Source organism: Pararge aegeria, chromosome Z, assembly GCF_905163445.1.
Source record: "Pararge aegeria chromosome Z, ilParAegt1.1, whole genome shotgun sequence".
In the NCBI taxonomy this organism is placed as follows: Eukaryota; Metazoa; Arthropoda; class Insecta; order Lepidoptera; family Nymphalidae; genus Pararge; species Pararge aegeria.
Window position 1 is genome coordinate 16,134,318 of NC_053208.1, and position 21,398 is coordinate 16,155,715.

Below are 21,398 nucleotides of genomic sequence, written 5' to 3' on the forward strand. Positions count from 1 at the left end.
GTTTTAGTAGCATAATATAGTAGTTTATTATTATTCTCTAAACATCTAAATTGTATGTGAACTAATAACGAAGCTCATCATAATATAACTACAAAAAATTGTGCATTACAAACACTGAACTAATTATATAGTTCGCATAAAAAAATTTAGTAATAAAAATAAAAAGCGTGTCGACCGACAACTGTAATGATGAATGATAACATCATCATACTATTTAAGGCCGATTTTTGAAAAGTTCCACTATAACAGATGGATCAGCCAATGTTGAAGTGTCGCCAATATTCTCGTCTCCGAGGGCAATTTTTCTCAGTATCCTTCTCATAATCTTACCAGACCTAGTCTTAGGTAACCCTGGCGCGTATTGGATGACATCCGGGGCTGCGAAGGCACCAATCCTGTTCCTAACGAGCTTCTTCAGAGCAGCAACTAAATCAGCGTCGAATTTAGCACCTTCGACGAGAATAACGAAGCAGTAGAGAGATTCGCCCTTAACTGGGTGAGGTTTTGAGACGACCGCGGCTTCAGAGACTCTTGGCTCCTCGGTAAGGACGCCTTCAACTTCGGCGGTCGACATCAAGTGACCAGAAACGTTCAGCATATCATCAATGCGCCCAGTAACCCACAAGAATCCATCTTCATCGCGCCTAGCACCTGTAAAATGATTCAAATATATTATATTGATCAGTAGTGTAGTAAATGGAATCACCTTGATTAAATTAAATTGTAAAAATTGTATCGCCTGGATAAGTGGTGATGGCCAATGGATTGATGATGTTCGATCTCCAGCACGCACCTCTTGAGTTTTTGGAGTTAATAAAGTTTTTAATTTAGCAATCACAAAATCACATGCTTTAACGGTGAAGGAAAACATCGTGATGAAACTTGCACCTGAGAGTTCTTTATAATGCTCTTAGAGGATTCTGAAGTCTTATTCCGATCTTAGCCAGCGCACTACGATCTTCTTCTTATTCTGAGAGGAGATCCATGCCCTGTAGTGGGCTACTTGGTTGATAATTATGATGATGGTGATGATGATATAAACCGAACACACCTTGAAATTTGCCTAGGGTTACTCTGTGATATTTAATAGGCTGTGTATGTAAAACTTAAAAAAGTCACTTTAGGTACACCTAGCAATTCCGCTGAGATGAAAAAAATGTAGCTAACCATCGCCAGTACAATAGTAGCCCTTGAATTTAGAGAAGTAAACACTTTCGTATCGGCTGTGATCTGCGAAGAGCGTCCTCATGATGCCGGGCCATGGTTTCGAGAACACCAAGTAGCCCTCGCCTTCACCCTCAATTACCACGCCGTTCTCATCCAGCAGCATCGGCTCAACTCCGAAGAATGGGAAACCCTGGAATGGAATTAATTGATAATGTATTATTTACGATTGATTGCGCTCAAATGTTCATTGCCAACGAATAAATTCGAAGATCTTACAGCAGCTCCAGGCTTCATAGGTGTGGCTCCAGGTAGACTAGTAAGAACGTGGCCACCAGTCTCAGTTTGCCAGAATGTGTCGGATATGGAGCATCTGCCATTGCCGACGACGTTGTAATACCAGAGCCAAGCCTCCGGGTTGATCGGTTCTCCCACGCTGCCCAAAACACGCAGCGAGTTCACCTTATGCCTATGAATAAAAAGAAATTCCAAATTTTATATTAAGCTTAGTATTTTATTGCGAGAAGGTCAAGAATAACTAATACTTAGTAATATATGTCTATCTTTCTGTATCTAGTGAGTACTAATAATAGAAGAAAAGTTTGTTTTTAGTTTAAACACGCTATTCTGTCGAGAGTATGTGATGAGATTTCAATTGTCCTGTCTAAAATCTTTCATTATCCTTCGGTGGGTGTCTCTGGGAAGAATTAAGTATATGCATTTTCATATCACGCTACCACCCTTGGGAAAGAATTAGAAAAGCGTCTCAACTTAACAATTCTAAATATGATAAGTAGGCAGTCTTATCACGAATTAATCTTAGGCAAATTGCTTAATGTGCCTAATGAGGCATGGGATTGGAACGCCAACTTCCTAACTGGGTATTTCTAAGAATTAAATAAAAAAAACCTAACACGTTTTGAATCGAGATGGTAATTGAACCCAGACATCTCGTGATATGTAGTACAACATGGTAATCAAGTAACCACCAGTGACTGAGTAACAAGGTAGTCAGGTTAGATATATACGGAAGACAAATTACAACTGAATTGCGGAAGTACCTACCCACTTACCCAAGAAAGAATGATCCAACTAACTAAGCAAATTTAAAAACATTAGCGAATTTAAGCTTACTTTATTAAATTCATTTTCTGCTAGTCACCTAAAATAAAGTGAAAGTCTAGAGATTTAAGACAGGTCTACGATTAATGCATTGCCTCGACTTAAGAGTATTTCGGCTTATGATCAAGTCAATGGCATTGAGCATACTAGCAGAACTAACTGCCTCTGCAATCCGCATACAGACGTTATCGGGCGCATTGTTTAATTTATTTAAATGGAATACAATATTTTAAAAATATTAACGAAATTGCAAGATGCAGCAGCTAAATTTTTTTTTAAAATTAATATACAATGTGTAACGGAATTACGATATACTTATTGTTGAAGGGTGGATAAGTGTAATTCATAAGGTAATATTAAATAATACATCGAATGTATAAAAAATTCAAGAATAAAATGGTTGACTTAATCTGAACCTAAGAAAGTTAGAACAATCTCCAACACCGAATAGATATTCGGCGCTTTTTTTATTTCAGCGGCGTCATTATTTGACATCAAAAGTCCTCATTTAAAATTCTTATTTTATATTAATTAGAAATATTGTAAAATCACGTACGGCTTTAATTCATTTTTCATATTTTGTAGATTTATGTTTCTTTTGGCAAGTAATTACTTCATAAGGAGGTTCGGGCTTACAAATAAGTCGATGAAAGTCCTGTAATAGGTATGATGACAGTAACAAAGAATGGCTAAAATATTGTATTATCTAGTAATTTAAGATTCATGTATAATAAAAAAAAATGTTACGACCGCCATGACAGGTGGACAGATGGTTTTGGTGGACCCCACGTCGTCCCAATGCAGGTTGGTTCGATTTTTATATGTGTATGGTTAAGTTATATTATTTTGTATCCCTTAACCTTTCCCAACAATACAATGAACACTCTATCTAGATACAAACTAAGAACTAAAAATACATATTACTTTACTTTGAAAGATTGCTGGAGACCAACTTGGGATACTTTATATGCGAGGAGAATAAGTGGTTTTTGAAGTTATACTTCTTTTGTAAGTACAAGTAAGTACAGACACGTTTTTTTTTTCGCTACAAGTTAGCCTGCAATATCAACTGTTGGATGATGCCGTCTAAGATGGTAACGGGCTAACCGGTTAGGAGCATTGCAGTCAAACCCTTCACCCCTAATCGATTTATACACGGCATCCAGGAACGCTCAATCGCTTAGCGGCACTTATATGTCGGTAGGTTGGTTAACTAGCTACGGTCGAAGCCTACCACGAGACAAAGGAAAGTTCTGGAATTATAAACTCACGAATTGCCCCAGGGAGATCGGTCCCCGGAAAAAACCGAAACAAACGACAACTACTTAGTTGATTAATATTAGATATATTAAGCAGTAATAGATGATAAAAAGTCGTGTTGAGTTTAAATATGCTTACCTACCTACTCATTAATATAATTCCTTCCTTATAAATTTATTACCTTTCATGGCCGTAAGGCTAGGTTCATACGGCTGCGCGACTCTTAACATTGTTGGTGGGGTTTTAACAAGGTCATGTATTTTCCGTACGCAAAACCGCTTCAACAGATGTAGATTGCTTTGCCATTACGTGTCTATTCTATCATATACCTAATTGTATTTAACGTCGAAAAGTGAACATGTGCTAAACGACCGAATCAGTTAAATAGTCTTAATTGAAAACTGATTTATAGTTGCATTGCGTTGTTGAGAATCACATTTGCTTTTGTTATCGAATAAATAAGTGAAAATCAGAACCCAAAGTGATTTCATTAATTAAGATACACCTAAAATAAAAGGCAGTTTGATGTGTAGATAGAAATACACAATATAGTCGTTTACATAAAACTAAAACTACCAAGAGTTCCAATACACAGTACATTTCGTCTAAGAAACATTTAACGATTTTTTTTTAAGATATATAATAACAGATGGTAAAGAGATTTAATGGATCAAAATAAGACTTACAAAATTCTTCAAAGGGGTTCATTTTTTTAAGTTTTAGAGGTGTATTTAGTTTGCTATCCATTTTTGAAAACTGGCAATGTTTCAGTCTCGCAACGCGTCCGAATATTGAGCCGCTTTTGCTGCATTACGTGATAGCCGGTAATCATGTTAATAAGCAGTGTAAATAAGCAAAAATGTATCGCGCGATAATCTGAACTTAGCCTATGACATCTAAATCGTAACATACTCGTGACCGCAATTTGCGACGTCACTCGCGTAAAGTGAAGCCAAAATTGACGTCATAAAATCCATGTCGCACGGATCTAGTAACGATTTCAATGTCTATTTTATAATATCTAGCAGAGTGCATTTGAATAATTAGTTAAGTAGTTGCGACACGAGTAAATTGTTTACTGTTTTTAATCAGATGAGTTTAATTATATCTGTAAAAATCAATTAAAAAGAGGAAACGACAATGATATAATAATACTTTAATTCATTCTATTCATCTGAACATGCCTTTACGATATTGAATATTGTATCTATAGTGAGTACGCCTTGAGTGATTTATTTTTTAATACTTTTAACGAAAGGCTGTTATGGAAGTGAATTCAAAAACAACAAAAAATTGTCTATCATTTGTGCAGGCGATGCAACTAACTAATATTGCATTATCCATACTAATAAGTGCCAGCCAACTAAGGGGCACGGGTCTCTTCTCAGGATGAGAAGGTTTTAGGCTCCACTACACTAGCAAAGTGCGAACTGGTTCATTTCACAAGGTTTTATGAACGTTACAGAGAACTCTCAGTTTTCATTAACCGTCGAAGCAAGTGATATTTTAATTCCTTTAGCCGATATGTAACGTCTGGAATATATAGGTGCGTGCCGAGGCACGTACTCGGTCTCCCAGCCAGGTCTTACCACTAGGCTATCACCGCTTTTAATACCTACTCGAACTTATAGATTTTACTTATCAGTAATTATATTAATATCAATGCGACCGTTCTTGAAGTGCAAGGCATTAAAGTACTTCGTTAACAATAAATTTGTTATCAGCCGAGTCAGAACAATATATAGAATGGTGGAAGAAAACGAAAATGTAACTAAGTACCATTATTTCCGCATATTATTAAGTGTAACATAGTTCATAAATAAGGACACTTTTTTACTTTGGGTTGGTGGGCTTGTGAGGGGTTTAATACAACTGCCGTAGCCCTAAGGGCCCTGAGATATTACCCCTGAAATAATAATAATAATAAAATCTCTTTATGCTTTCATCGTTGCTAGACACAGAAAATAAGGTATATCTATGTACTAAATAAACCAAGTTATATTAATAATTATTTGTAAATCCTAATCAATCTCCCCGAGTGGTAAGTAACGATGCAGTCTAAGATGGTAGCGCGCTAACCTGTTAGGGATACCCGTAACAGGTTAGCCCGCTAACTAACTTAACTGTTATTCGACAGTTATATTAAACCCATACGCTAAATCGCTAAGCGGAACGTCACTGTCGGTAGGGTGGTAACTAGCCGGCCGAAGCCCCCCACCAGACAAAAATAGTCATTTGTAAGGATATCAGAATTGGTTACTTACTTTTTCACGGCTTCTTCACCAAATTTCATGAGAGATCTGATGGCAGTGGGCGCAGTGTAGAACTGGGTAACTTTATATTTTTCAATCAAAGCCCAGTACCGATCGTTGTCTGGATAGAATGGTGTGCCCTCGAACTGAAATTAAAACAACCCAAAATTGTTTTATTCATGAAGATCTTATCACAGGAACTTATGAAGCGTTCCTATATTTTACATTTTACCACTAATGTTGGGTGATGATAACTTTAATTTTAAGTTAAGGAAACTTAAAATTAAAGCTAGGAGGATTCTAAACGCTGGTCTAAGAAGAGCCCACAATAAACTTAGCCAGTTTTTTTTTGGTTATCACCATCTCAAAGTCGAGTTAATGTTTAGCTATGAAGTTAACGCAATTCATGCCCAAGCTTTTTCATCATACATGTAATCCATAATTTTATAATAGGATTATTGTTCCTATAATTTACGTTTTATATAAACTTTGAACTTTATGAAACATCTTAATGATTTCATTTCATTTGTTATAAAATAATAAACAATTACCATTAAATGAATTACTAATTTTATTCAGCCTAGTAAACTGCACTACAAGTAAATCGTTTCGTTCATTGTCTAGTAAGCGTGACCGTTTGTATTTCGAGAAAATTACGACTCCATTACGACTTAAAAAAAAAAACTAAAGAATAGGCATTGTAAGAGTTATGAGGATGAAAAGCAAAATTTTACCAAACTAGGTGCCTTTACGCATTTATGCGGTGTTAACCTAACACACAGGTTGGTGACGTATTCCTGTTTTTTGAGCTGTAGCATACGAGATAGTAGTAGTCAGTGGCGTGCATAGAGGGTATGCACAGGGTATACAGATTAGATATACAAAATGAAGAAAATCTACAGTAAGGTTTTAATAAAAAAAAAGTTTAGGATAGGCATTGTAAGAGTTATAAAAAAGCCCACACTTAAGTATTTAAAACTCGTACTGGCGATTTTCTTCATTTTTTATCATCTGCATACCCTGTGCATACCCCCTATGCACGCCACTGGTAGAACTAGGCCTGAAGAATTACAGGAAACCAAGTGCCAGTGGCGTGCATAGAGGGTATGCACAGGGTATGCTGATGATATAAAATTAACAAAATCTCTCGTATAATCTCTTTTCATTCGCTATTTTGTACTACAATTTTAAATCGCCGGTGGAGATTAAGAGGTTACTTTGTATTGTAAAAATCATTTCTCCTATTTTGCTAACCGAACCCTAAAAACGTGGGTTTTGTTTCAATTAAGCCAACCTGTCAGATAGTTAGGTACGTTAATCGGACCAAGGGGTTGCCAAATTGGACTTCCTGCCTCATAGCAGTTTAAAGTTTTGAGTGTATCAAATTAAAAACCGTGTAAAGCCATACAAAGTCAATATCTCAGCGTTTTATCGAACATTTTTTACGAATAAAGGATGATTTATGCTTAACTGTGACGGGAACGAGCCGTGACTCATACGAGATACTGACGAGCACTAATCCAAAACTTAACGAACATATGAAGAGCAAAGTTTTTTTTACTACAAGGTAGCCCTTGACCACAATCTCACCTGGTGGTGAGTGATGATGCAGTCTAAGATGATATCGGGCTAACCTGTTATGGTACCCCAAATCGGTTTCTATGCGAAATCTCACCGGAACACTAAATCGCTTAGCAGTAGTTCTTTGTCAGTAGGGTGTTAACAACACCAGACCAGAGAAAATTCAGAAATTATAAAAACCCAAATTGCTCTTGCAAGGAATCGAACCCGGGACCCCTATTTAAATTCACAGCGCTAACTTTAGTTCCAGAGAGGTCGACAAAAATCTCTTACGCGGTACGGCTCGTTCCCGTCACGTCTAGCATAAAATCCCATTTTACACAAGTTCAATTGTTTAACACCTTAACTGTATTAGAATGCGTTAGTGATCTAGAATTTATTAGAGTAAATTAGTAGGAGAAATTATAATTATCACAAGAATGATAGGTTAGGCCTGATAAGGCTAAGGGCTCACCGCATTAATTTTTATGATTTTGGAAGTTTTTTTCACTTTTCGGTTCCGTGCACCCTAGAGTATTGTAAGAATTTTAAATTTTAAATTCTTATATATCAAGTCGGCCTGTTTGTAGTGACTCCACCAGTTTGGAAGGCAGATTCAACCGAGAAGAGCCGGCAAGAAACTCAGCAGATTGCTCTTTAGCATAAATTGATACCTTTACATTACATAATATGTGGGTAACGTTAAATTATTTGTCTTAGCGTCACTTATAATACAATATTTGAACAAAATATACCTAGCTTTATAATTATGTATGTATATGGTGAGCAGTGGTCCTTCGCAGGTGCATAGCCGCACAATTAGAATAGGTATTGTTGTTTCAAATAAAGCAATACATTTTTCCTTAAAAGTAAATCCAATAATAATATCATACTCGTATGACAAAACTCGTTAACAATTAACTGAACGTAATACAATCAATTTAATACCTAAACTAAGACTCACCTAATTAACCGGCGTAGCGAACGGACAGATAAAACGAAACTTAAAGATTTAGGTACTTTCTGTATAAGGTAACAGAGTATAAAAGGTTACAAGGTAACTTATAATTAAATTAAGGAATATTTTCCTTAATTTAATTCAAAGGCGACCTTTTTATTACCTAATAATATACATATATTAACCATGTAACGATAAGCGGAAATTTGGCAAGTGAAGGTTTAAAGGCTTCTTATAACTCGTAACTTTACGCTCTCACCTCGGGTCCCGTACCTTAGTAGAGAACGCGTAAACATATTTTTTTTACGCTGAACGTTATTCGATTGCGTGAAAAGTTAATATCTAATATTCTTTTCACTTGGAACTGCATATTTGATAATCTATGCTAGTTACATAAATCATATACTTTCTGAATATTTAAATGTCCAATATATGTGTAACCTACAAGACTTTTCGTTATCTTCGAATAAGTACATAGTAAGTTGTGAAAGACCTACAAAAAAGGGTTTAATTTTAACATTTTCTTCATCATCATCATCATCATCATCATCTCAACCAATTGACGTCCACTGCTGGACATAGGTCTTTTGTAGGGAGTTCCACAATGCACGGTCCTGGGCCGCTTGCCTCCAACGGCTCCCAGCTACTCGCCTGATGTCATCTGTCCACCTCGTTTGGGGCCGACCTACGCTGCGTTTACCGGTGCGGGGTCGCCATTCCAGCACCTTAAGACCCCAACGTCCATCGGTTCTCCGAGCTGTTTTTACGTAACATTTTCTTACGTAACCTTAATAAAAAGATCCTTCCGATTTCGGATGGAGGATTTAAAAATATATGTAGGTCAGCGTGGTATGTACCTATATCCTCAAGTTACAACACAGATTCTTACAAGACCTTAAATTTAAACTTATTATTGGATTGACTACATACATTATATGTTGACTACATACATTATATGTTGACTACATACATTATATGTTGACTACATACATTATTGTTGTTTGTATGAAAAAAATATAACGTATATTTTTTTCTTACAGCGCGGCTGGTACATTTAAATTCTCTGGACTAAAACAAATTAGTATTATAAAACCTTCAAATATAGAATACTCGCACATGAATAAAATAAATTGAAAATTGCTCACAATGAGTTAGGTAAGTTTATTTTATAGACAGTTTTGTGATTCAATGTCATTGGTCATTACAGTGAATAAGTAATAAATATCAGCAATTTACGTCAAGTCCACAACTCCACACGAAAGCATAACAACTCCTGATGAGGCCATGGCCTTCTGAATCTTGTATGACATGTAATCAATAGCATTAGTTCGGGAGCTGGTGGTAATTCAGTATATGATTAGTAACCTAGTTGTTGCAGTGGAGAGAATTACAAGCTTGTATAAGGAACATGTCTGTTACTAATTTAATAAAAAACCTTAAGTAATGGTTTTATCAGTGACCTTTTGCATGCAACTTTTATTTCAGGTGCTAAACCTTCTCTAATAATAACTTAAACTCACTTAGCTAATTTTGATTATTAAATAACTACGGTACGCTCAGGAATAGATTATTTTTATAAAACTAAATAAAACTGAAGAGTTTCTGTGATTATGAATATACTCATTATGATTATTTACAACAGCTTAACCGATTGTTGCTCGACTTTCTCAGGCAGGTATTTTATATGCAGATGGACAACGACTTCAGCATTATATCGATGCAGACGGAGAATTTTATGAGTCTAAAATGTTTGTTAAATTAATTAATAATGAATGCTTTAATTTTAGGCCAAAAATTAACACAAAAATTACGGTAAAGATAAGCAAATATAGACTACGTTAATATAACTTAAATCAGATTAAAATTACAATTAAATATAAAATTCAAAAGATAAGATAAGTTCCAAAGAATAATAAATAATTACATAACATATTTGAAGCACTAATAAAGTATAGATTTATTAACTTGCAGATCACATTAATTGCAAGAGATTTATTTGTATTTCTATGAAACTATCATTGAAATATAAATCTGCAAGGTATATTTAATAGAGGGTGCAATTATTTATGAGAAAGTTTTACTTATTTGAATTTGTGCCTACGCGGGCAAAGTCGCGGACAACGGCTATTTAATTATATAACCTTTATTAGATAATAGATTAAATATACTCATTAAACATGAAGTACGAGTGTGTAATGTACGCCTCTCTTGTTATCGCGTGGATGCTGTTTAGCGTGATAAAATAATTTGAACTTGAGATAAGAATTGCCTGCCTAGTATATTAACCTGTTTCTAGCATATTATCATTAGTTATATTGCTTACTGTTACACTCACGTTTTGATACAATGTAATAATAATAATGTAATCTAATGTGGAAGCGGGAGAAAGCGTGATTACAATTTGGAGGAAATGTTGGCAACCCTAACATACCTGCAGATATGGTGTTAATTCTGTAGCACACAAATCACTAAATTAAACTAATTTGACATGTCTAAAAATAATATCACTATTTTCTTTACGGAGAAGGATTTTCGGCATCGAGTCATTCAAATTCGAAGTCAAAAATGTTTTTATTTATATTACATGAGAATTCAGAAATGAATGTACCCAAAAATAGGCACTAATATAGATATATATGTCATTTCAAAAGACGTTCAGTATATAGACGGGTTCCTTTTTTATCATACAACCCGGTGTAACAATGTCCCATTTAATCAGTCAAATGTGTACAATATAATAGATAAAATAATTCCTAAAAATTTATGTTATGTGTTTTTAATTGCACTAAAAGTTACCCCTTGACTGCAATCTCATCTGAGGGTAAGTGATGATGCAAGTCTAAGATGCTAGCGGACTAACCTGTTAGGGAGTATGCCAGTTATATTTAACCCATATACTTAATCGAATTCTATGCGATCCTATATTGAGTGTCAGCGGCACGGTGCGACGGCTGTGTCAATTCTATCAATGTGGTCGTTTTGTGCAGCAGTAGAAAACAAATCGTATCGGAATTTAATTTGGTCAAATTCCAAATTTTTAAATGCCAAATTTAATGTAGGTACCTATTCTTTTTTATTACTGGTGTTGTAAATTGTTTTATTTTTAATATTGCTTAGAATTGAGAGTCTGAATGACAAAAGAATTTTTCGATGTTCAATGATAAAATCATCATTGTTTAAACCGGAAACTCCATGTAAATATAATAATTTCGGGTAACGTAGATTTCCGGTTTGTTATTGAAGAGGTACCTTAAGAAACAAATTGTCAATCCTAGCTAGTATCCTGACCTAACGACTTTACATAACGTTTACACGTGTATTTGTAGCTTGTATGTGTGTATTATTGCTTTATTTTTGTGTAATTCCTAACCTCTTTGGACCTTACATTGTACGAGTAGTAAACTTGTTATGACTGTCACCGCGTAGTTTTTTAATGGAGGAAAATTATTTAAATATATATTATATAACTATTTATTCCAAGAAAAAAATTGGGAAAAGAAAATTCATTTTCACAAATATATACTGTAATAAGAATATATATATACACCATCGGAATAGTAGGTACCCCTTTTTAAACTTGCCCTTTGTAATGATTCAAATTGTAAATCAAACTGTGAAACAAAAATCAAGTTCGAGTTCAATCATGTTCGAGTTTTGGCGTTTCATAATATAGCCAAGGTTTCGTCAACAGAACAAATATTTTACATGTCATGTATGAAGACATCTAGTTAGTACCTATGTTGGGTCGTAACTTTCGTTTTATTTGACACCGTGAGATGGTGATAGCAAAAATTATTCCCAGCTAAGTTTGTTCTTGTGGAACTCGCATTTGTCTTCGATACAAAATTCATCTCCCAAGAAAAAATATTTACATGTCTCTGTAAGACGCGCTTTTCAATAAAGGGCTAGTTGACTTTAGTAGACTACTAGTACTACTAAAGTCAACTAGCCCTTGCCTGCGGCTTTGCTCACGTTTTCATAAGAAATATTTAACAATTTGAACCTATTATTGTGTTTTTATAGTAGGTAGTAATGGCGACTTGTTGTTTAATGACGATGTTTGTCCATAGAGCGTACACACCTTTCTGTACGCTCAACTAACCAAGGTTAATCTCTGATGGGCTTATCAAGGAGCGTGTCTAGTGCGGATCTCGGGTAACAGAACAATCAGACACACTCTCGTATTTATAATATTAGTACGAATTGATAAAATTGGATTAATAATAAGTATCATAAAGACGGGCGATAGTCCCGCGTACAGGGGAATCCCCGTGCGGTGGTTTCTTTATAGTATTTTTCTGTAATTTGTTTAATAAGTCCTTATCGTAAACTCCCAATGCTGGGCCTCGTCTCTCATAGGGCCTCTCTCGTAGGCCATCACATCCTAATGCGGTTTCGCCGGCTTTACTGATTAATATACTCTCCAAGTTACTCTTTTAACAAAATTAAAGTATCAGTCAAACATGGTAGGAAATTAGTAGTATTGTATTGTTAGACCAGGTTTTTTTTTCCTTTTTTAATAGTTTGCGGACCAAAATTATGGTAAGTGTAAATTTAATCCTCAGTTATGCCTCATCATCATCATCATTATCATATCAACCCAATACCGGAGTTAAGGCCGTAGTCCAACATGCTGGCCCAGTGTGGATTGGTGGACTTCACACTCCTTTGAGAAAATTATGGAGATCTCTCAGGTATGCAGGTTACCTCACGATGTTTCCCTTCGCCATTGAAGCAAGTGATATTTTAATTACTTAAAACGCACTTAACTCAGAAAAGTTAGAGGTGCGAGCTGTGATTCGAACTCAGCCCCCCGAAAGTGAAGTCGAGCTCCTTCCCTTATGTGCTTCGTTGGGTTTTGTGGTTTCCTAACCCTTAAGCCATGCACTTCAGACCAGAAACAGCAATGCCCCTTGGCACGAGAAATAAGCATAGGGTAGTACTTTCCCGGACCAGCTCTGTCTCAATATGCTCTACTAAGCTTTTGAACCGGGGTCGCTCTGTTTTGAACGTTCATCAGAATAATAATTATTATTAATTATTTAATATCAGAATTTCTTACCAGCACAGATGTGGCGCGGTTGGCCAACGGCGCGTAGACGACGTATGTGTGGCCAGTGATCCAGCCAACATCAGCGGTGCACCAGTAGATGTCTTGGGGACGGTAGTCGAACACGTAACGGAAGGTAGCCGTCGCGTACAGCAGGTAGCCAGCAGTTGTGTGCAGGACGCCTTTTGGCTTGCCCGTAGACCCACTGTAATAAATAATTATATATTATTGTAACTCCCTCGTTGGTCTAGTGATATTTTTTTTTCGGATTGTGTGTAGCTGATTAACCCTAATGATTTTAACAGCGTAACGCGGGCTTGTCGGCGAGCCTCGGAATGTGGCTCTGCCAGGAAGAGTTTGAACCCTAGGGCTCGAAGAAGCGAAGGGCGTCGGCCTGAGTGCGCCTCATGCGAGGCTGAACCTCGGCTCAGGCGACGATTGGAGTGAAAGGGTTACGGACGGTGATTAGTCCGCACGCTTCCGAGAACGTGGTGCGAGATCTCGTCCGGATGACGTTAGAAGTCGGGGACCTCGTCTCGTCGGGAATCTGATCGTCAGGGTCGTTTAGGATAAGGACATGTTTAGGCCTCCACTTGTTGAGAGTGGCGCTAAGGTTCGGTGAGTAAAAAGAAGCCGCAACTGTGAGAGGGTTGGGATATCGGTTATATAACGCGAGGTCCTGAGTTCGTTCATTCGTTCGATCGTAAAAATTCTTAGTACTAGCCCCCGGAGTATGAAAATCAGTTGAGTCCCCTGCCTTTGAGTCGTCTGTTCCGGTCATTATCTTTAATAAGTGATAATAATCGTTAAAGCCCACGAAACTCCATCGGTATTTTTCTTCGGATTGTGTGTATTTTTTTTTATTTATTATGTTATACATAATAAATAAAATAATATATATATTCATTAACTTACTTCAAAATCTCTTCGTCTCTCCTCTATGTAGAGAACACAGTCCTTAGAAACTTTGTAGTTACTAACTTACTTTAGAACTCCTGCTAAGGCAAGCATCGGATTTTGATGCGGTTTTTACCATTGTTTAGATGAGTAGGAATATCATATTTTCTAAATAAGCCGCCGAAAAATATATGGCAGTAATTTCACTATTTTATCTAATTTGTATACACGTATATGAATTTTCAGGGACGCCGTTTGAACCACCATTTTGAACTTGCTGTTCTAATCATTCTTGAAAATAAAATAATACCTTGTGTATAACATGAAGAGTGGATCCTCAGCGCCCATCCACTCAGGCTGGCAGATAGTCGATTGATCCTCAATGATATCATGCCACCAAACATCAATATCGTCATGCCATTCATACTGTAACAATAAAAAATCTATATAGTATAAAACAAAGTCGCTACCGCTATATCTTTAAAACTAAGAAACGGATTTTAATGTAGTTTTCAGCAATAGGTAGAGTCATTTAACGCGAAGGTTTATATGTAGTAAGCATGCATATCACACAAGAGAATATCCATGAAATGAAACCTTTTGTAATGTGGTGTCCCAACAAACAGTTTGCGCTTACTGTAAACGCTGGCCAAACCTTAAGAGATTGATTAAACTAATGCGTCACGGAAGTGTAATGCCTCACAATTATAATAGCATCGGTGCGTAGCCGGGGTCGCTTAAAATTTATAATTAAAAAAACTCACAGGTAAGTTTTCTAATGTATTCAGGGGTCCTTAAACGTGAACTCGATCGTTATTGAATCTCACTTTGAACTTAGATTCTATATCTTTTGTCACAGTTAAGGTTTGAAGTTTGTATCATGGCCTTACTATCTAAACTACACGTTAGGTATATTTACCTACATGTAGTTTTGATAGTAAAGTAAGAGTAAAAACAACTTGTACAAAAATTGTGCCTTCTTGTGATAGTTTCCGTCGTCAGGAGTACCTCTTTGACAATTTCTTTTAAGATCGGTTCTGTGGTTGCGTAAACTGTCAATTTCTCGCATTTCTTTATTTAGTAGCAATTTCTACGTTATAGACCATACTAATATCTTTTTGTTTGTTTGCTAACTATGTTCTGCCACACTTTGCATCCTGAAGACCGAAATAGATTTATTCCACGAAAATAAGGATTCCTAAGGGTTTTACTAAAACATTTATTCACCTAAGTAAGTATTATTAGAACAAGCGCTGAACCAATCTCAACGATATTTGGCAAAAATATATCTAGCATTCAGGCGACAAATGTATTAAGATCTCTTTTATCCCGGAAAAATGAAGTGCCTAAGGGATTTTCAAAAATATTCAGTTGTCCGTTACTGAGCACAATGATTCGTACATACCTTTTCTTTTTTCTGTTTTTTAATAAGGTTAATTGTATAAGAAATACACGCGTGCAAAGCCCCGAGGCTTTAGCTGGGTTATATCTGGTTACATACAAAGCTTACCAATGTTTCGATGTTAGGCATAGGCCCACAAGGTGTGACCCGTTTAAGGTGTGCGACAACTATGCACATGTCCACTTTGTGATTCTTTTTTGTCCTCGCAATTTCTAACGCTTCGTCGCATGTTTTCTTCAAGGTGAGAAGCTTTTCGCCTCTCCAAGCACAGTCAGAGGTTACTAGGACTTTAGCTTTACAATCGGCCATACGCTCCGCCAAACAATCCGGTGAGAATCCTGCAAACTGCAAAAGGAATATCTCTATTATTAATAATTGTGTATATTTCAGTGAAGTTTAATATCTCTATAGTGTTTATTATGCGGTAAGTTATTTCAACATTTAGACTCCGGAGATAAAAATACCGCACTTTTAGAGGCTGCATTGTCTAGAGCTGTTAAACCTGACGGTAGTGTAGAGAAGATTCAGGTCGAATTACAGAAATGTAGGTTTGATTTTAAGGCCTTTAATGACAAGCTGGCGCTTGAATATTATTAACGTCTGATGGTGATAGACACATTCTGAGCTGAAGCGCGCTAACATGGAAGGGGAGAGGCAGTGTGTTCAACTCGACTACTAAATAGCGAGACGAGATAATTATGTCTATCATTTTCTCGAAATATTTCTTTGAGATAAAACGATGAAATTGGTAGACGTAATTTTCTCGCGGCACGCATCTTAGCTCTCTAGATCTGAGTGCGATTTCCTTCTTACGAAGTCATCATACAACGCTTAGCTAAGACTTTATGTAGTCAATGAGTACTAGAGAGTAAAAAATGTCTTACCACGACAGAATGTATTGCGCCGATTCTGGCACATGCCAACATGCATACAACTGTCTCCAAGATCATGGGCATGTAAATTGATACTCTATCACCCTTTTTGACTCCATGACTCCTTAAAGCATTGCTGAACTGGCAAACCACGTCCAATAAGGTTCTGTATGAGATGCGGCTATAGTCATCCGGGTGGTTGCCGGCCCTGTAAGAAAGATCATTTATGTGGTTACAATCTGTTTTGAACCGGACCCTTGAAAAAGCGCTTAGACAACTTTGGCAATTCAACGGCTATAAATAGCGTCTAGCCCATGCTTTAAAATAAGGATGCAGAAGAACAATAACAGTAATAATAAATAATAAATAAATTTACTATGACAATACACACGTCGCCATCTAGCCCCAAAGAAAGTTTAGCTTGTGTTAGGGGTGCTAAGATGACTGATGAATATTTATATGAATAAAATATATAAATACTTATAAAATACAGATAAAAACCCAGACACTGAAAAACATTCATGTTCAATACACAAATATTTGCCAGCTGTGGGAATCGAACCCACCGGCCTTGGCCACTCAGAAAGCAGGGTCGCTGCCACTGCACCCATCGGCCGTCAGAACTGTAGAACAGTTATAAGAATAGTAGAAAATAAACGGGAAGGTCAGTTAAAATAAAATGTAAAGTAGGTATAATTAATTAGATAAGTTTAATACAAAAAATATAATGCACTACAAATAATGTCCTATTTATCGTGGAAAGCAGTTAAGTATATTTGTAAGAAACTGCTATGTGGGGTCCATTGTTTTATTGTTTTAAATAACGTAGGTACATTTAAACTGTATTAACTCTACTTATTTTCTTGCAAACCAATGACCTCTATGTCTAAGGCGTTTTTTCCTTTAGTAGAATCAATTGTTTATCAAATGACTATGTATAGGTTTGAAAGAGCGAGTCTAACTGAACTAAAACTTCACAGGTAAGCAAAGATTTATATCTAACTCTAATGTTTTATTTATTCCACTGAAATTTAGCCTTTGACTAGATACCCACATCGTGGTAACTGTAAATGCAATCTAAGATGGTAGAGGTTTTATATTAAGAACTGATTTGGGTTGGGCTTTGTTAATAGGATGATGGAAACTATGACCAAAGCCATACCAAACCAGACCAGAGACAATTTATTAATTATAAATTACTTTATATATTACTTTACATATTATATATTAATTATTATTGCCCGGGGTGACCGTATACTTATAACAACACAGCACTAACCGCAGCACAAATGACAGTGCGACCGAAGTTTCTTATAATTTAAGTTTATGAAACATTTTCAAAGTCTAGGTACTATATACTCAGGGGCGTGAATAGAGGTTTAAATAAAAATAATACGAGCTACAAATACTTAAGGGTAGGTTATACATAACTCTTACAATGCCTATCCTTATGTTTTTTGTAACTCGTAATGGTGATTTTCTTCTTTTTATATTATCTGCATACTCTGTGCGTACCTTCTATGCACGCCGCTGTTGTATACTAGTTACCCTAGAACTCCTTACCGACTAACTACTTATACATTGCTGCCCCTAACAGTTATATATAATGAGGGGTAGACTCAAGTTCATAATAAATTGAAGATAACGTCATATCGACCGATGCACGTGCCAAATCCCACGATTTTATGCCGCTCGCGACTCCCTGCGACTCTTTTGTTGCCACCTATTCGGGGGTCTACCAACGTTAACAGGCACAGGGTTGCCATTCCAGCACCATGAGAACCCAGGCTCCAGGGAACCCGCGTTCATAATTTTCCGAGCTATGGCAATAAATAAAATGCATATGCCCCGTACATTGCCACTTCAACTACGCGACTGGTTGAGCTATGTCGGTAACTCCGCTCTTGTACAGATTTCCATATTTCTAATTTTATCACATACATATACTCGTAGCATAGCTCTCTTCATCGCTCTCCTAAAAGAGAGCATCGAAACGACGATAACAATTTACTTATAATGTTGGTTGTTAATGAAATGCATAGGTTATGATTAGGTATATAACCTTTGGGTACTCATAATATATACACGTCGAAGACACGTGCGATAAGTTAGAGTAACACCGTAATTGAGGTCAGGAAGTGAATATCTTGGACAATGTGAAAAAATATACCTAATTAAAATTAGTTTGACCTCAAGGTCTACCAAATAAACTTGTTTTAGTGACGTTATTCAATGAAAAGTTTAAACGGTACTTAAGTATTACTATAATAAAAGTATAAACTAACAAAAAAGTAAATAAAACCAGTGCAAGTCAGACTCGTACACTGGGGGTTCCGCGCTTCGGAAGAAAACCCATTTGATTATTTTTTTGGCTTGGTTAACCGAATGCTTCAGGACACCATGCTCGCTTGACACTAGGGCAGACACAATCCATAAAAACTTTAAAGATTGTTGCTGATTTCGAAAATAATGTGCTAGTTAGATCATAATGATCCCTTTCAGTTTTATGAACTTCAGAGGAGATAAGAGGAGAAGCATGCTTTATTTAATTTTTATGATACTAGCCATGATAATAGCCTTTTTATGATACTCCACGCGAACGAAGTCGCGGGTATCACCCGCGACTTCGTTCGCGTGGATTAAGGTTTTTATTCCCGCGTATATAACAATTTTTAATCTCACCACGGGAACTCATTCGGTATATAAAGTACATGTCTTTTTCCATAGCAGATTTCAAAAACAATTTTAAATTTTCTCTTCGGGAACTTAAGGAATTGGGATAAAAGATAGCCTATGTTCTTTTCCAACTTGCATGCACAATTTCATCCAAATCCATTTTACCGCTTTAGCGTGATTAAGTAACAAACATCCAAACTGTCACATCTATAATATCACACAAGTAGGATATGACAAGTAATGCTGCTTAAGAGAAAATTTAAGGAATTTGCAGAATTAACAAAGCAATCCACGAGTAGATTACCAGTCTTTGTACAAGTTTAAAAATAATACAAATAGAATCTATTTGTATTATTTTTAAACTCGTACATCATAAAATACCTAGCCCCATTGGACCTGAAAGTTGGCTCTGCTGTCGTTATGTAACTTGTCGGTATGTAATATAATATTTTATGAAGCGCTGCTTTTCCAGAAAAGAGACAGACCTCTGCCGGAACCGAGAGTATATAATATAATATGGCTCTATAAAATAGATGCAAAGTATGACTTTGCATATAGAGCTAAATAAAGCTTAATAAAGTAGTAACGTTTTCAGCCTAAATTTTAGATACATATCTTTTTATTTCATTTAATATTCAAGGCAAAGGAGGTGAATGTAATTACTTATTGTTTGTTAAGAGTTCGCAAGAACACCTATATCTTCATAACCTTGTTACGTTTTCAATAGGTATTATACGAACAAGTTATTTTATTACTCATGTGATGTAAGTGTACCAGCAGACCGAATATATTCACTACCTTGTGATTCACTGGAGGAAACTTCGGTCAATAGGTACCTATCGAAGCGAGGTAGATAATTTTTTTCAGGACTAAGCGAATCAAGTAAACCTCACTTCAGTTTCTTAGCACTCGTGAGTTTCAAAAATGTTACATGAGCCTTTAGAATCCAAGCAAAATTCAAACCTTAAATTTTTGTTTCTATATAAAACTTTTACTTTGACTTTGACTTTGACTTCAATGAGGCCGCAGTTAATCGAAAAGGATCCAAACCGCATTGAGGTATTTTTGAGACTAAAATATGTCTCCGGTCTTAGAAATAGGTAAATGTAGCATAACGTTGCAGTAGTTGCGCAGTATTATGTCACATTTAAAGTGGCCTTTAAAATCCCTGAACACCCTTTTTAATGTCGAAGAGTGAAAATATAGTTTAATTATTGAAATCAGTTTTGATAAATCTTTATAAAAAAAACCTTCATGGGTGCATAAATGTCAATGCGCGAATTTACCTAGGGGTAGATTCTTCAAAAACGTGAGGTTTCTAGCAATCTTCTAGATTTTTATGCCAACTGATTGAAACAAGGCACATCCATTTATGCAGCACTGGGTGGGTATGCATGTGTTTTCTCAGTGCTCTGTAAATGGAAGGTATGCCAAATAACATAGCTTATAGGTCTTATTTAAGTAATGCAATTTTAAATTATTTTAATTTTGATTTTATATTATGTTTTACAAATGGATGTAATGGCTGTAAATAAAGAAAGATACGGGACGCTCTGATAGCTTTTCCTGGCGTATATATCTTCTTAATATATCCGTGATCTTTTATATTTCAAAGACTTTTAGAACAACTATGAATTAATCTTCTAAATTAGATAGCCCACTTACTTACGTACTAGATATTCATTCGTAGAACTAACTAATCTATAGCGTTTTTTTTTTCAATACAGTTTGCATAAACTGAATGAACCTCAGATTCCTCCTATATAATTTTTGTATGATCAGCTATGGTATGTAGTTAAGTCATATAGTAGTTCTTCGATGAAATGTTGGAAAGAAAGCAGCCTTTAAAAGTTATTCTAAATTCTGTATAAAAATCGATTTAGCTATTGAAGATAAACTAGACCTACTCGTGTTACCAAAAAAAAACCCTGCTATTATTCAATCCATATTTCGAGACGATAGAAATCTTAATTGTTATTAAGATTTCTATGATGCCAGACGAAAGAAAAAACGGCTATTGATTTGCAAATATGGAACCATTCAAAATTTTAACTTTTCAAAAAGAAACTATTCTTGATTGTAATCGCTCTGTATTTTTTTTAAACGAACACATTTCCTGTACCTAAATTCATGGCACTCGTACATTCGGAGATTAGAATCCAGACTTATAATCTACCAATTTTAT

The 21,398-nt window shown here is 35.9% G+C and overlaps 1 protein-coding gene across 1 annotated transcript in view; it reads right to left on the reverse strand.

Annotated features, from left to right (window-relative positions):
- Positions 1 to 21,398, reverse strand: part of LOC120636514 (acetyl-coenzyme A synthetase) — a 31,031-nt gene continuing 9,633 nt past the window's right edge. The window contains exons 2-9 of the mRNA XM_039908024.1: positions 16,550 to 16,745; positions 15,774 to 16,010; positions 14,574 to 14,689; positions 13,379 to 13,571; positions 5,811 to 5,944; positions 1,444 to 1,633; positions 1,168 to 1,357; positions 1 to 651 (exon numbers count right to left, since the gene is read on the reverse strand). Of these exons, the coding sequence (XP_039763958.1) occupies positions 215 to 651; positions 1,168 to 1,357; positions 1,444 to 1,633; positions 5,811 to 5,944; positions 13,379 to 13,571; positions 14,574 to 14,689; positions 15,774 to 16,010; positions 16,550 to 16,745 (1,693 nt within the window). The 3' untranslated portion in view covers positions 1 to 214. The remainder of the gene's footprint in view (positions 652 to 1,167; positions 1,358 to 1,443; positions 1,634 to 5,810; positions 5,945 to 13,378; positions 13,572 to 14,573; positions 14,690 to 15,773; positions 16,011 to 16,549; positions 16,746 to 21,398) is intronic.